The sequence below is a fragment of the Musa acuminata genome, chromosome BXJ2-5, assembly GCF_036884655.1.
Source record: "Musa acuminata AAA Group cultivar baxijiao chromosome BXJ2-5, Cavendish_Baxijiao_AAA, whole genome shotgun sequence".
NCBI lineage: Eukaryota > Viridiplantae > Streptophyta > Magnoliopsida > Zingiberales > Musaceae > Musa > Musa acuminata.
Genome location: NC_088342.1, coordinates 6652914 through 6666018, shown reverse-complemented (window position 1 = coordinate 6666018; position 13105 = coordinate 6652914). Strand labels below are relative to the sequence as shown.

General features: G+C 42.3%; 3 protein-coding genes across 3 annotated transcripts; 1 reads left to right on the top strand and 2 right to left on the bottom strand.

Moving 5' to 3' along the window:
- Nucleotides 1-1873: 1873 nt before the first annotated feature.
- On the bottom strand, nucleotides 1874-3787 carry LOC103984738 (profilin-A). The gene is made up of 3 exons (XM_009402298.3): nucleotides 3513-3787; nucleotides 2780-2917; nucleotides 1874-2195 (listed from the first exon to the last, which is right to left on the bottom strand). Exons 1-3 carry the CDS (start codon nucleotides 3633-3635, stop codon nucleotides 2061-2063), a joined length of 396 nt encoding a protein of 131 aa, XP_009400573.2. The 5' UTR covers nucleotides 3636-3787; the 3' UTR covers nucleotides 1874-2060.
- A 774-nt stretch (nucleotides 3788-4561) lies between these two features.
- On the top strand, nucleotides 4562-5407 carry LOC135612273 (protein OXIDATIVE STRESS 3-like). Its single transcript, XM_065108363.1, has 2 exons — nucleotides 4562-4911; nucleotides 4991-5407. Exons 1-2 carry the CDS (start codon nucleotides 4697-4699, stop codon nucleotides 5256-5258), a joined length of 483 nt encoding a protein of 160 aa, XP_064964435.1. The 5' UTR covers nucleotides 4562-4696; the 3' UTR covers nucleotides 5259-5407.
- Nucleotides 5408-8780: 3373 nt separating this feature from the next.
- LOC135612272 (transcription factor MYB8-like) lies at nucleotides 8781-10957 on the bottom strand. The gene is made up of 3 exons (XM_065108362.1): nucleotides 10639-10957; nucleotides 9995-10124; nucleotides 8781-9912 (listed from the first exon to the last, which is right to left on the bottom strand). Exons 1-3 carry the CDS (start codon nucleotides 10772-10774, stop codon nucleotides 9345-9347), a joined length of 834 nt encoding a protein of 277 aa, XP_064964434.1. The 5' UTR covers nucleotides 10775-10957; the 3' UTR covers nucleotides 8781-9344.
- Nucleotides 10958-13105: the final 2148 nt, after the last annotated feature.

The window sequence follows — 13105 nt, the reverse complement described above, 5'->3', positions numbered from 1 at the left end:
TCATAAGATTTCATTCTTCTCTTTTCTTTTTCACCTCTTGCATCAAGCAAGCATGAGTGAGATATTTATAGACCTCAAATGATTTTAAAAATAAAGTAAAAAATTTAAGTCCCCGAGTTTTTGGGGCACTAGCGGTATTACCACCGGTGTCGGACGGTACTACCATCGAATAGAGCCATAGAATCTAGGCCCTGGCGGTACCATCGGTGGACTTCCTGAAAAAGCATAACCCGTGCTTTTCGGCTCTCAAGCGATACCATCGCCTGAGCCAACTCAAGTTACTGTATTAGCCTTCCAACAAGCTCAATTCGGGCCTGGTTTAGGCCTAATGGACTCCTAATTAAGTTGACATGGTTACAACTCAAAACCAAATTAATTGGACTCCCAATGATTTCAATCAAGACTTAACCACTTTAGCTATAATCATTGAAGCCTTCAAAACGTGTCCAGCATATCATCTGTTCATTTGGTACTTTGTCCAAACCTCCAGCGTATCGTCCTTTCTCTCGACGTATTGCTTGATCTATCGGTATGTCGATCTCCCACAACATCCAATCTTTTTAACGTAATATCCAATCCTTTCAGCCCGATGCTCGAACTCATGGTACAAAGTCCATCCTCGACGTCCAATTTATAACATAATGCTCTCCAGTCCGATCTTTGATTCTCCTACTTCAATAATTTGTCGATGTTTCTCGTATGTCACTCATCACAAACTCATATTAGTCTATAAACTTATAGGTATAGAATACAATACCTATAGAGAATTAGGGGTAAATTTATCCCCCATCACACATAATCGGTTATGTTTTTTTTCTTCCCCAGCTAGCTAACGTAGCAGGTAGCAGGGCTAAATTAGGTTACCATCAAGAAAATAAGTTTTTCTTTTTGGTGTAAGCAACTTTAAATGATATAAATAGTTCATTACTAATTATGAGAACTATCTCCAGTAAGTAACTGCATATTGCAGGCCTTAGCTCCTAAAGGCTAACTTAGGATTCCATGACAAACATAAGCTCAGCTTTTCGATATTGTTTTCTTTCAATGACACCAAGTACTCATTGCTGATCTGCAATATCTCCATCATTTGCCCATTGTGGGCCTTAGCTTCCACCTAAATTATCAACTTCCACGATAAAGTGGTGCTCAATATTTTTATATATCATCTTCTGTACCTTATCTACAAGCTATAGTAGAGTCCATGCAAGATTATACACTGTGTATGCAATCTTATCCCACTCGAGAACCTGAAACCTAATAAGCAGTAAATTATATGCTAAATCCAGGCATCTTTCTCAAATTGAGTCACATAAATTGATAGCAACAAACCTTAAATAAGCACCACATAAGAATATCTAAGTTAACGAGGATCCACCAATCCCAAGTTGGACTAAGAGGACTTGGAGAATCAAAAGGCTCCCCAGGTTCCAAACCTTGTTTATTGTTTGAGGAGACATTTTTTATAATATAAAAAATGTAACAAGAATATTCTTCATCAGGATAAATATTTTATCATTTTGATTAATTATGATGTATTGGCTGAAATAATGTGATAGTTCAGTAAAGAATGAAAATTTGAATCTTTCGTCAATCACCATCAAACTAATATTTTATGTATAAAAATATCCATATTTCTCAGCTCTTCAAAAATTTGGCACAAGTTATTTTCCCCACATCAATAACTAAAGGGATCACCTCATCGCTGCAAAACAGCATCATCTGCATCAAGGCACCTTGGTGCCGCATTACCTAACTCACTATCATAAATCATCATGCATCAGATCACTTAATAGTCAATTGAAAAGAGCATACATATATCATGAACCCTTGTCAAACACCGAAATAAAAGATACCCAAAGTAACATGCAAAACAGGGGAGAAAAAGGTTGTGGATAAAACAATAAACCACTCGAAATGGATTACAATAATCCTGTCCATTCACCAACAAATTATTAGGCTATGGTAAAATTCTCGATACGGCTGAAATGAAGTGAAACAAAAAAATTCACATTTCCATTTGTATGAAAAATATTTGAGGAAGCAAGTGCCAATTTGATGAACTACATGCCCTGATCGAGGAGGTAGTCACCCAACCTTTCCACGACCATGTTGCACTGGCCTGGAGTCATTGGCTCATCATACAAGCCGACGATCAATGCTTGGCCAGTCTTCTTGATGGTGATGCCTCCCGATCCCTGTCATGCAACACATTTTTTCAAGTTAATCTGAAGGCTTATTGGAATGGCACCGACAAAATCAGCACAAACAATGTTTCCCATGAAAAGCTTTGCAATCTTTTCAGAAATAGCATTTCTTATCTCGTAAGTATATTATTTATAATGATTTTTTTTTACAATTTACAACATGGAATATAATCTCGGCCCTCTTGGGATGCTACTACTACCGACGGTAGTGATAAACATTCATAATTGGCATCATAGACCTTGCATTATCAATGTCTAATATGCATGAACTATAACATAATACTTCTACAAAATATGTATTTCAACACCAAGAAGAATTACTTCAACTAGCATTTAATTGCAGACATGGAATCACCAAGAAGAATGCACAAATTTATTTGCTAAAAACTGATATACTGTACATATTAAACTTCCAGAAATATCATTATCCTCAGAAGAAGTCAAGAAAATATTTGATATGAACTACAAAAAAAAAAAAAATATATATATATATATATATATATATATATATATATATATATATATATATATATATATATATATATATATATAGTAATGAGAAAGAACACAATCACCTTCTTTCCACGAATGACAGCTCCAGGCTCTCCTTGAATGACCATGTACTTTGAGGATCCAATAAATAAGCCAACAGGAGCAAGAGTTCCAGGTTCATTGAAATCATTCATTATATTGGTGAACTCCTCAGGCTTAAACTAAAACATGGCAATAAATAGGAACATCACTATATAGAATGAAAGAGAAACAATGTGAAGAGGAAAACATTTCAAGCACTAACATGCATGTTTAGCAAGAAACGAGAGAAATAATTTTTTTTCCTATGAAGGGGAATTAAATGAAGATAATAAGAGAGAGCAGCATGTATAGAGCATTAGGAACAAGCATCACCTACATGGTATACAAGCATAGATCTGATGGCAATTTACTAGGTTTACAAGAATTTTGTAAACATCAAGTAAGAAATTAAAATCTAAATCAAAGCATAGAAATCTATAAGATAGAACGAGCAACAATGATAGGGCATTTCCCAATTTCGGACTATCCAAATCCAATTAACCTTCAGAACCTGAAATGACCGATCGAAACCAGATCCTGCCGCGTCGTCATCCAACAGACACCATCTAAAACAACCATGCAACAAGTCGATCGATCTCCCCTCGGACATTCATGAACCGATCCAACCATCGGACCTCCTCCGCACATCAAGATCATCAGATCCAAATGCCTCTACGACTTGAACAAGATCAAAGCGCTGAAAGATCCAAGATAGAGGGAAATCGGGGCCTAAACCTTAGGAAAGGACGCGCTCTGCGCCCAGACGCTGCCGTCGTGCCCGATGATCGCCGCCGCCGTCAGATGGTGGCCCTCGATCTCGCACATCAAGTGCTCGTCGACGTACGTTTGCCACGACATCCTCTCACTCTTCTTCTTCCCCTTTCGTTTCGTTGCTTCTCCAGCACGCCTCCCGCTTTAAATTTGGTTTTGGAGGGCGGGAGACGAGTGGAGCGGAGGGGAGAGCGGATCTGAAGCGTCACCCCACCACCCACTCAACTCGATTGAATACGTGCCCTTCGAGTCCGCCTCTACTAATGCCGCGAGGCCCGCCCTTTTCTGCCCACCGATCTGCAAAAAATAACCAATCAGCCCTAACCCAAGACCTCGAATCCGACGGTCTTGATGGACCCATGCATGCCATATAATTTTCCTCTTTTCTTTTTCTTAAAATAAAATTATCAAAAACAGTATACACTCTCATTAAATACAAAGACGAATTGTTGGGATACCCAATCTAATTAATCTATTCCGGCATCAACGTATTTGTAATCGTCCACAGGTCAATCGCAATTTATTTCGACGGCTAAAAGGAAAAGAAATCAAGCGTGGCAGCCGATATGGGTTGGGGCGGCCGAACCCCTCCAACTAACATTCTTCATGCCTGTCATCCGTGTGGATAAGGATGGAAATAAATAAATATATTATATTATCATTTCCCAACAGCTTTGAATTATTTATTTCGTGCGCAAAAATAAATGGGTAAACTGTGGGCGTCTACGGAATGGTAGGTAGCAAAAGCATTAGTAACAAACTTGACGACGACGAACCGCGTCGGCGTGCCGAGTCGGACCGGGTCGAACCGCGTCGGCTGAACCATCCATCGTATGGATAAACACGAGGTTGGTCCCTCATATCACACTTGTTGTTGACCCAAATCTCCTTTCGGGTCCCCGATTGATCTCATGGTGGCCCACCGATTCCACCGACTGATGAGAGAAGGGATATGGATGATTCCTACCCGAAGAACGAGCTTATCCATTACAACCCACGCAACGAACGTAGATGGTGTGGAAGGAATTCTGAAACACATCAAAAAGCCTTGTTGTTTCCACTACTGATTCCATCCACATATTAATGCACAGTGGCTCGTGATATATAAAACCACAAAGAGAATAGCTCCTCCTCGACAAAGTGCAGTCATGGGGGAAGGTCTCAGGCAAAGAAGGTACCATCAGGAGGAGGACGACGACGAAGAGCTGTTCGAATCCGACTCCTATTCGAGCAACTCCGACGACGATGATTTCACGCAAGATGTGACTCGTTCGCCTCCGGCTTCATCCTCGCCATCGTCCAAGCCGGCTTCAGATGGACCTCTGCGTGAGATGTCTTCTCTCATGGAGCATCTACCCATCAAGTGAGCATCTTTTGAACTGGCCATTAAGGCTCGAACGTAGAGCTCAACTTGATCATTCAACTGGATGCTATTGTTTCAGGAGAGGGCTGTCCAAATACTATCAAGGGAAGTCGCAATCCTACACATCGCTTGCTGCGGTTAGCAGCATAGAGGACCTTCCCAAGAAGGAGACCCCCTACGCAAGGAAGATGAAGACGTGCAGGAGCTATGCAGGAGGAATGGATGCAAGCCAGAAGCAGCCAAAGAAGGCTCCCAGGGTTGCTTCCTGTGCTTCGTTGATGTCAAGAAGCAGCAGCAGTAGCAGGCCACCTTCAATTCCCTTGCAGAATCCTCAATCTCCCCGTTGAAGGGCATCAAAAGGAGAAAGAACGATACATACCAAATCAATAACATCGTGATTGTTATTGCTATTGTATTTGTTTTGTTCATATGCGGCGACATACACCAAATCAATTCTAATTCTAATGTACACGAATATAATTCTAAATCTTCTCTATAGCATGGAAACCTAAGTTGTTCAGAGTTCCGCGGTAGAAGAGAGGAAGAAGACGCCAATGGCAATTGCAGCGAACGAGGGATTCGATCGACGGAGGAAGATGGAACGCCGTGTGTAGGGCCGCGCATATGTCTTCATCGGAGATGAGGCGGTCGTCGTTGACCTTTCCACCATATGGGTTCGTTAGGTGGAGGCAACGACCCTGAGAAGTGTCGTCGGCGACGTGGTCTCTCCACCTGCCTCTGAGGTGGGACCCGCATTGCCAACTCGTCAGGTGACATCGCCCCTGAAATAACTCACGGGTGTCTCAGCTGTACGCGAGGTATCCGTAACGTTCCATGTTCACGCGCGTGGACGACTCAATCGGGCGCCAGAAAACGGGTTTAGTTCTTTTCTCATCGGATCCGGTACTGCATCAGATGCGGATTATTGGATTCGGATCCACCCATCTGGATTCACATCCGCAACCTACACGAAGCCGGCCCCATATTAATCCAAGATGAGAAGGCCTAAAAGCTTCGGGTGGGCTTTCTGTGTTTACCCACACACACACACACACACACACACAAACCTAGTCAAAGGCAATCGAAATTGAATCTAGCAGTTCTGGCTTTGTTCTCTGTGGTAAACTTAGGTCAATCAATCATTTAATTCTACATAGTTTTGATGTCAAACCTATTTGGATGTCGTTCATAAGTCTTCTCCATTACAAAGGCAAGCCTTCTTCCTTTTGTTTTGATGGGGATTCTTCTCGATTGTCTTTATCATAATCTTAATAATGACCAAGTTTCACTGTATCTGTACATCATTATCAATTACAGATTCTTGTTTCATTTCAAACTTTAAGGTTATTTGATTCAAGATAAGGATAGGCATAGACTAACAAATTTGTGCTTTGATCATCTCAAAGTCTTGCTTTTGGGCGCACATAGTTGACTTGTTGTCCGATGGTCTAGAAAATTGTCATCCCTCTGCATTAAACAAAATGAACTGTTAGAACTACGCTGTTCTTTCAATTTTATTTTGATACTTTGGAAGGTTGAAATGGATGCCTAATAGCTACAGCTCTTGTTGACTTGATGTTCTTCTTTCTCTTAGGAGGACAAAGTGAGAAGAAAACTGAAGCCCGGCTATTAAAAGCAGCAGAACAGTACCTAACTTAGAATAATAATGACATGCAAAACTAGGATTGGAGGGATTGAAACAGGGATTCTAAACACATGTTTCTCAAGTCAATGGCCATTGACTTGCCCCCTAAAACAAGCTTGGTCTTTCAACTAAAATAACCAAGATAAGAAGACAATGCTAGAAGAACCTTGCAGTGGAAGCAAAGGAGAACCCCTGAATCCAGTGATTTGTAAGATTACTCCTAGAGGGGACAAGCCATCAATTTTTGTGGAACACTCATCTCATCATGGTTGTAAGTAATAGCTTTTCTGATGAAAGGTGCTAACAATTATTATGTGGAACACTCAATGAATTAGCAAATCCTGCACCCAATGATTGTGAGTAATAGCTTTTCTAATGGTGATCATTCCATGGACCTGTAACTCTCTGGATGGATAAGATCACACAAAAGTCACTCCTTTGACTTCCAGCATACAAGTGGAATATTTTAATTTCTAAGTGCTACTAGTCATATCTAGCAGTTCTTGGTGCCTTGTTTCATTTGAAAAAGCTAGGTTGACTTTGTCAACTATTTCTTTTAGAAGAAGGCAAGCACAGGCCAATGCTAGAGCTAATATCTTGCTTGACATGTTCCAAGGAATATTGGCTACTACTGCTGCCATGAGGATATAGACAAAGAATGTGTCTAATATGGTTGAAGTGTTTAATCTGTCAAAGTGGACCTCAGAATAGACAAATGCAATGAGACACTTCACCAGTGGAATCTGAAACTAGGCTGCACTAAGGAGAGGAAATAACCAAGTTGGTAATTAGGATTAAGATTATTTTATTGGCAAGGTTTCTAAAATTCCCAGGAGAAATGGAAGTCCTGTTTGAACCTGCTTGGGATATATACATCAGGAATTGACCAGGCCAAGTAAGGAAATGTATTCAAGCAGTAGTGGACTTGTTCTATTAATTGGTGAGATGGTGGTTCTTAATGGTGTGTTCTCCTACTTCTCTAATGCTTAAGATTCCATGCTTGGAAGACAAATGTTTGTACATCCATGCAATTGAGTGTTTTGACTTTGCAGAACTAGCTTCCATGAATTGGATGTCTTATCTGGCAGCTCACTTGTCCATGAACTTGACTGTTCAACATCTGCAACATCTACAAGGAAGTACAATATCTATAACCACAACTTCCTCACACTAATGGAGATAAAGCAAGAAGCAATATAGAACTTATTTGTCCTGTTTGCCTGCAACCTTGTACAATTGGAGTCCAACTCTACATTATCCTGGTGGGTGTTCATCCTTTATGCATGACAACCAGAAGTCTGAGAAGGCCATAAGACTCATCCAGGTTGTTTAGCATGAGCACAAGCAACAAATGCAATCCATATTCTCTCTTAAAATAGCTCTCTTTCTGTCATTAAATCCTGCAATTATTCCTGTGTCTGCTAGCTAAATTTAGCTGAAATCTATTAGATAATTGTGGTGCAGAAATTCTGCAGAGTGGAACAGAGGGTTTTGTTCTTAGCAATATACTTGAGCAATCGAAACATGGCGTACACAGGCACTTCAGAATCAGGAGCAGAAACAATTCTCTTGACAGGAAGCAACAATCCCAACACTTGGGAATGAGATATGGACTCTGTTCCTACACAAGAGAACTAGAGACTAATAAGACACTTCCCCAGGAAAACAAATTAGATTGCCTTGAGGACTGACAGCAAGTGCCAAACCGTAAAGAAAACAAGCAACTTCCAAATCAGTGCTACTGGCTGTGACATGCATAATCAACATTCATGAATCATGGTTGCTGATCTGACTAGGAATGCCTACATAAAGAAACTCTTCGTCATTCTGTCACCTTGTTTGAACATGTTCCGAGTGCAGACTGCAAGTTTCATATAATCTTATTTTAAGAAGATTACAGGTACCACATCAGCATGGCATGGCATCTCAAATGCTATCTAGTCACAAAAACCTGTGGAATACATTATTGTCTCGATCTAAAATTGCGTACAGTGGTGGACAGAGTCCTGCTCTGCTAATACAATGGATTGTCAAGTGCTTTTATAGCATCCAGCAAATGAACGGTGACATCTGAAGAGTCGAGTCACTTAACTTGCCTCTTTAATCTGTTGACACCAGTGACTAAGCTAACAAAGGGACTAGCTCAGAGACATGGAGGGCCGCGACAAGCATGACTGAACCTTCGCAGAAGCTGAGACTGTCATCTTCAGAAGCTCACAGTCCATGAAAGAGAGAAGAAGACCCCCAGTATTTTTATATGATGAACAAAAAAGTACACGTTTTAGGACCTATCTAAGCATTGGCTGAACAAAATAGCGAGTGGCCATGCCATGGGGAGGAAAAAGGCAGTATGAAAAGGCCTGATGGCTACCTTAACTTTCTTTACCTCAGCTTTGAAACTGCCATTCCACCACCCATGCAGTTTTCGTGGCCTCTGAGGAGTAGGTCAGGGGAGGGAAAAAGCATGCCCTTGCTGACCATAGCCACAGTCATTTGCTTTCCATTGCCAGGCTCCGAAGACCGAAGCTTGGACCAAGTCTCACCCCCATTCTAATCATCATCGGCCACGACCGAACGGATGTATTACCGTTCATTAGCATTAGTTAGATCTCAAGTTCTATGGTCATTTACAGTGAGGTTTTCCAGTACACCACCCAATCCATCACCCAAATTCAAGGACAAACGGAGAAGAAAAAGCAATCGATCGGACTTCCAACAACTAATAGTCTACGTTCTTGTCAGTTCTACTATGCTTCCTGGCTAAATCTTCCTGTGGTGCGTGGCTTTGCTATGAGTATGTGGGACTTTGGTGCAGCCCCTGTGCATCGGTCTCGGAAGCAGCCCACATGATGGACGGGTTGGGGAAGCAGAGGTTCTCCTGGCACTCATAGCCCCCGAGGAAGTCGCCGGCGCCTCCAAACCCTAGCGCCGAGAGGAACAAGTCGTTGGAACCAACTCCGGCGGTACACCAGTTCAAGAAGCTGTGGCTGCTGCCGGTTTCCACGGTGATGGATGACGAAGTTGCCGAGACTTCCTCCGATGGGGACACCACCTGCCCGTTCGCGTGGGCGTACGGCATGACGTCCGAGTACAGCTTCTGGGATTGGTCGGTGGTGATGCCATAGTCGGGATGAAGAGGCACAGTTGGGAAATCGAAATCGGTGTTGCTGAAAAGCTCAGTTTTGACCGTAGGAAGGATAGGAGGTGGCGAAGTCGGCGGCGGGCTATGAAGAATGCGGTTGGTAACGGAGAGGTTGGCATGCCTTAGCATCAGCTTCTTCTTCAGCTTGGTGTTCCAGTAGTTCTTCACATCATTGTCAGTTCTTCCAGGCATCTGGGAAGCAATTATAGACCACCTAATCCGAACCAACACAACAAAAGCTTAGCAAATCAAGCTGGTAGTGCATCACGCATAATCTCAGAAGAAAGCTTCGAAACCTGCTTCCAAGTCTATTGTAAAGAGTGCAAATGATGGTATCCTCTTCCTCCGTGAAGGCCCCATGCTTAATGTCCGGCCGGAGGTAATTGAGCCACCTTAACCTGCAGCTCTTGCCGCAACGCTTGAGGCCTGCAGTGTGTGGAGGAGATGGCATGAGGCGAGGGAGAACGCGTGGGCTATGGAGTCATGGAGACTGGTAGATCGGCTGCGGTTCCTATCCAGCTTTGCATGTAAGGGATAAGCATTCCATTACGAGACATCAGATGGTAACACAGACTGTGGCAACCTGTCAAACTTTAAGGCACAAACAGCAACTGCAGGTATGCGATGCATGTGATAGTAGCGGGAAGCTGATGGTTCTGCTAAAGCTGATAATTAACGTACCAAATAGGCTATTCTTTCGAACAGTGGAACAGACAAAAGGCTCCTCAAGAGAAATTAAAAGCACGACAGGGAATCGAAGTTCTCGGTTTCAGGAATCATACTGTTTCCTTCGTATTATATACACAGCAAAATATTAAATGGATCTTCATGGGAAACGAGTGAGGTTATCTTCTTTTCTTTTTTTACTGTCTTTTCAGAGTGAATCGTGGAAAGGAAAACTTGGAACTGCGAAGCTGCAGAAGGAGAGAAGAAGAGTGACCTGCTTTCTGGGGCAAAGCGATCCAGTTTCCGCCAGTTCCATGCTTCTCGATGTAGATCTTGAGGGTCGCGTCTTCCTCCGGTGACCACGGGCCCCTCTTCACGTTCGCCTTGTCGCAGCACGGAGCTCTCCCCATCTCTCCTCTCCCCTCCTCTCCTCTTCTGCTCCCTCAGAAGGAAGAAACAAAGAAAGAGAGAACTCAGAGGAAGAAGAACAAGAAGAAGTGGCGCAGGCAAACGGGGGGCTCTCGCCGTGTCCTATATAAAGAGGAGGAGGAAGGATTGACCAGGTACGACCTGAAGGCGCCGCTGCGTCCCCTCTCTCTCTCTCTCTCTCTATTGTATAAAGGGGAAGCTGCTGAGCTGGCTGTCTCTTGCCTTCTTGTCCAATCCATCACAACTCGGGTTCTCCTAAGGGGAATCCTTGGCCGTCCGATTCCCGGACAGCGACAAGAGTAACAGATAAAATCTGACTGGCAGACGGCTGCGATGGAGACTTTGCATGTGCCTTCTCCTCCATTATTTTTCCTCCTCCTTTTGACTTCTCATGCAGCTCCTCCATCATGCAGCCTTGGCCGCCATAACCCCATTTCCGTTGCCATTATTTCCATGCACTCCACACATCGCTTCATGCAAGGCTAATCACACTGAGACAAGGTCAGACGAAGACTGTATCCGAAGGCGAAAAGATCCACCGAGTTGACCTCGTGCCCCCCTCCCATGGCGACTGCCCAAGCTCGAGTGAGAAGAAGCCAGGGAGCTGCATCGAACATCGTGTCTGAATCCAGCCGTACATATTTGAAACCGTGCGAAGAGACTAATTTCAAGTTGCTGTTCTTTAGTGCCGCGCATACAACTCGTCAAGAAAAAGGGGCGACGAGAGGGCGAAGCCTTCTTCCTCTGCAACTTCATATAACAATGACTCGTGTACGGGTCAAACGAAGGGTTCTTTGTGCAAACCGATGACTGCGTCTCAGAAAACAAAGCGCATGAAACTGGAGGTTGAGGATGATGGAAGACTGCAGGTTTCCAAGCTCTAATTGGGTTGCAGGTGTCATCGACATCCAAGATGTCAGTGTCTGCACCCAACAAAACAAAAACAAAGCTTCTCAAGGAAAAGACGCTCCTTGAGAGCTAAGAAGATCGTGTGATCTAATCAAAGTTCTGTTATCGATTAGCGAAGCACAATAATCAAGACCACCTGATTTGAGCATGTACGTCGCATCGAAAGGCAAGAGCTAATGGATTTCCCAAGCAAATCACTTTCCCTTTCTTTGTTGAGGAAGGTTGTCATCCTCACAGATCGTCACGTAGACTAAGAACGTCATGATGGCTATTGTTTCTCGTTCCCTTCATTTCCATCCATGATGAGATCCAGCTAGTTTATTTAACTATCATGGTCTAGATTGAACATTGCCATCAACTTGGCCTATAAAAATCTTTTGATTGACTTGTTTAATCTTTAGTTCAAGCATAGTAATCAAAGTACCATCAATCATAGCAAAACAACAAAAACAGCAGAAAATTCAAGACAAAGACCGGGCGCCATCGCTGTCTTGCATTTATCATAATTATGGTAATCTTGTCCCGCATCAGAAGAGAGATGTGATGCTTTATTTGTATCAGAACATGATTCGGAACTAAGTTTTATGAATCTAACTATACAAGTCCTAAAAATCTGACCTTTATGTTTTTTGTTTTCGGATCGATAACATTCGGACTTTTCATCTAATGACGTGGATGCATGAAATGTCCACCTTCGTTGACTTCCTGATGAGACGGGCACGCAGTGTGTTTCTTGCTTGCCCACCCTTTACAAGCTGGCTTGCCCACCTGATGTTTGAACAGGAGATCTGATGGTGAGCTAAGAATACAAGTGCCAGGCATGATGGGAAGAGAGTTGGAAGGACGATTAGGGCTCAAGTGTCTGAATCAACTTGGTTTTTGGCTTGTCTTCTTTGTTCTTTCTAGTTTGTTTGTCTATGAATATGGAGCTTTTTTTCCGATCTTAATCATGAATTCTGTATCAACAACGTTGCTAACAATTTCTTGTGATTCTTAGGTTAGTGGGTGTTTGTGTGTGGCCAATGTTTGACTTATTGTAATGACTGACAAATATCTCATAATTAAAGACAAGATTTAGGTCCTTTACTTTGGTTGCAAAAGAGAGGGTCCATTTAGTTCAAATAAGGCTCAAGCCTCGGCAAAGCCCATTACTGGCTTCAAGACCTGCATCACGAATGCAGTGAGATACAGGAAAACTTTTGCTTATATGTGTAGGGTTAAATGTGCAATATATATTTGTATTTTGTGTGATATATATAATTATTATTTTTTGTAATAAAATAAAAAAAGAGAGAAATAATTGTATGTTTGTACAACTTTAAGAAATAATTGTGTATATATATATATATATATATATATATATATATATATATATATATATATAGTTCGTTGAGTTAGCTGAT

Bases quoted from the DNA above. Each gene is read 5' to 3' on its own strand.
- LOC103984738 (XM_009402298.3), bottom strand. From the start codon at position 3,635: ATGTCGTGGCAAACGTACGTCGACGAGCACTTGATGTGCGAGATCGAG. The intron at 2,918-3,512 runs GTTTAGGCCCCG...GCCATGTTTTAG, and splicing joins AGAGCGCGTCCTTTCCTAAG to TTTAAGCCTGAGGAGTTCAC. The intron at 2,196-2,779 runs GTGATTGTGTTC...GTTGCATGACAG, and splicing joins CTGTCATTCGTGGAAAGAAG to GGATCGGGAGGCATCACCAT.
- LOC135612273 (XM_065108363.1), top strand. From the start codon at position 4,697: ATGGGGGAAGGTCTCAGGCAAAGAAGGTACCATCAGGAGGAGGACGAC. The intron at 4,912-4,990 runs GTGAGCATCTTT...CTATTGTTTCAG, and splicing joins ATGGAGCATCTACCCATCAA to GAGAGGGCTGTCCAAATACT.
- LOC135612272 (XM_065108362.1), bottom strand. From the start codon at position 10,774: ATGGGGAGAGCTCCGTGCTGCGACAAGGCGAACGTGAAGAGGGGCCCG. The intron at 10,125-10,638 runs GTCACTCTTCTT...CACACACTGCAG, and splicing joins CGCTTTGCCCCAGAAAGCAG to GCCTCAAGCGTTGCGGCAAG. The intron at 9,913-9,994 runs GTTTCGAAGCTT...GGTTCGGATTAG, and splicing joins TACAATAGACTTGGAAGCAG to GTGGTCTATAATTGCTTCCC.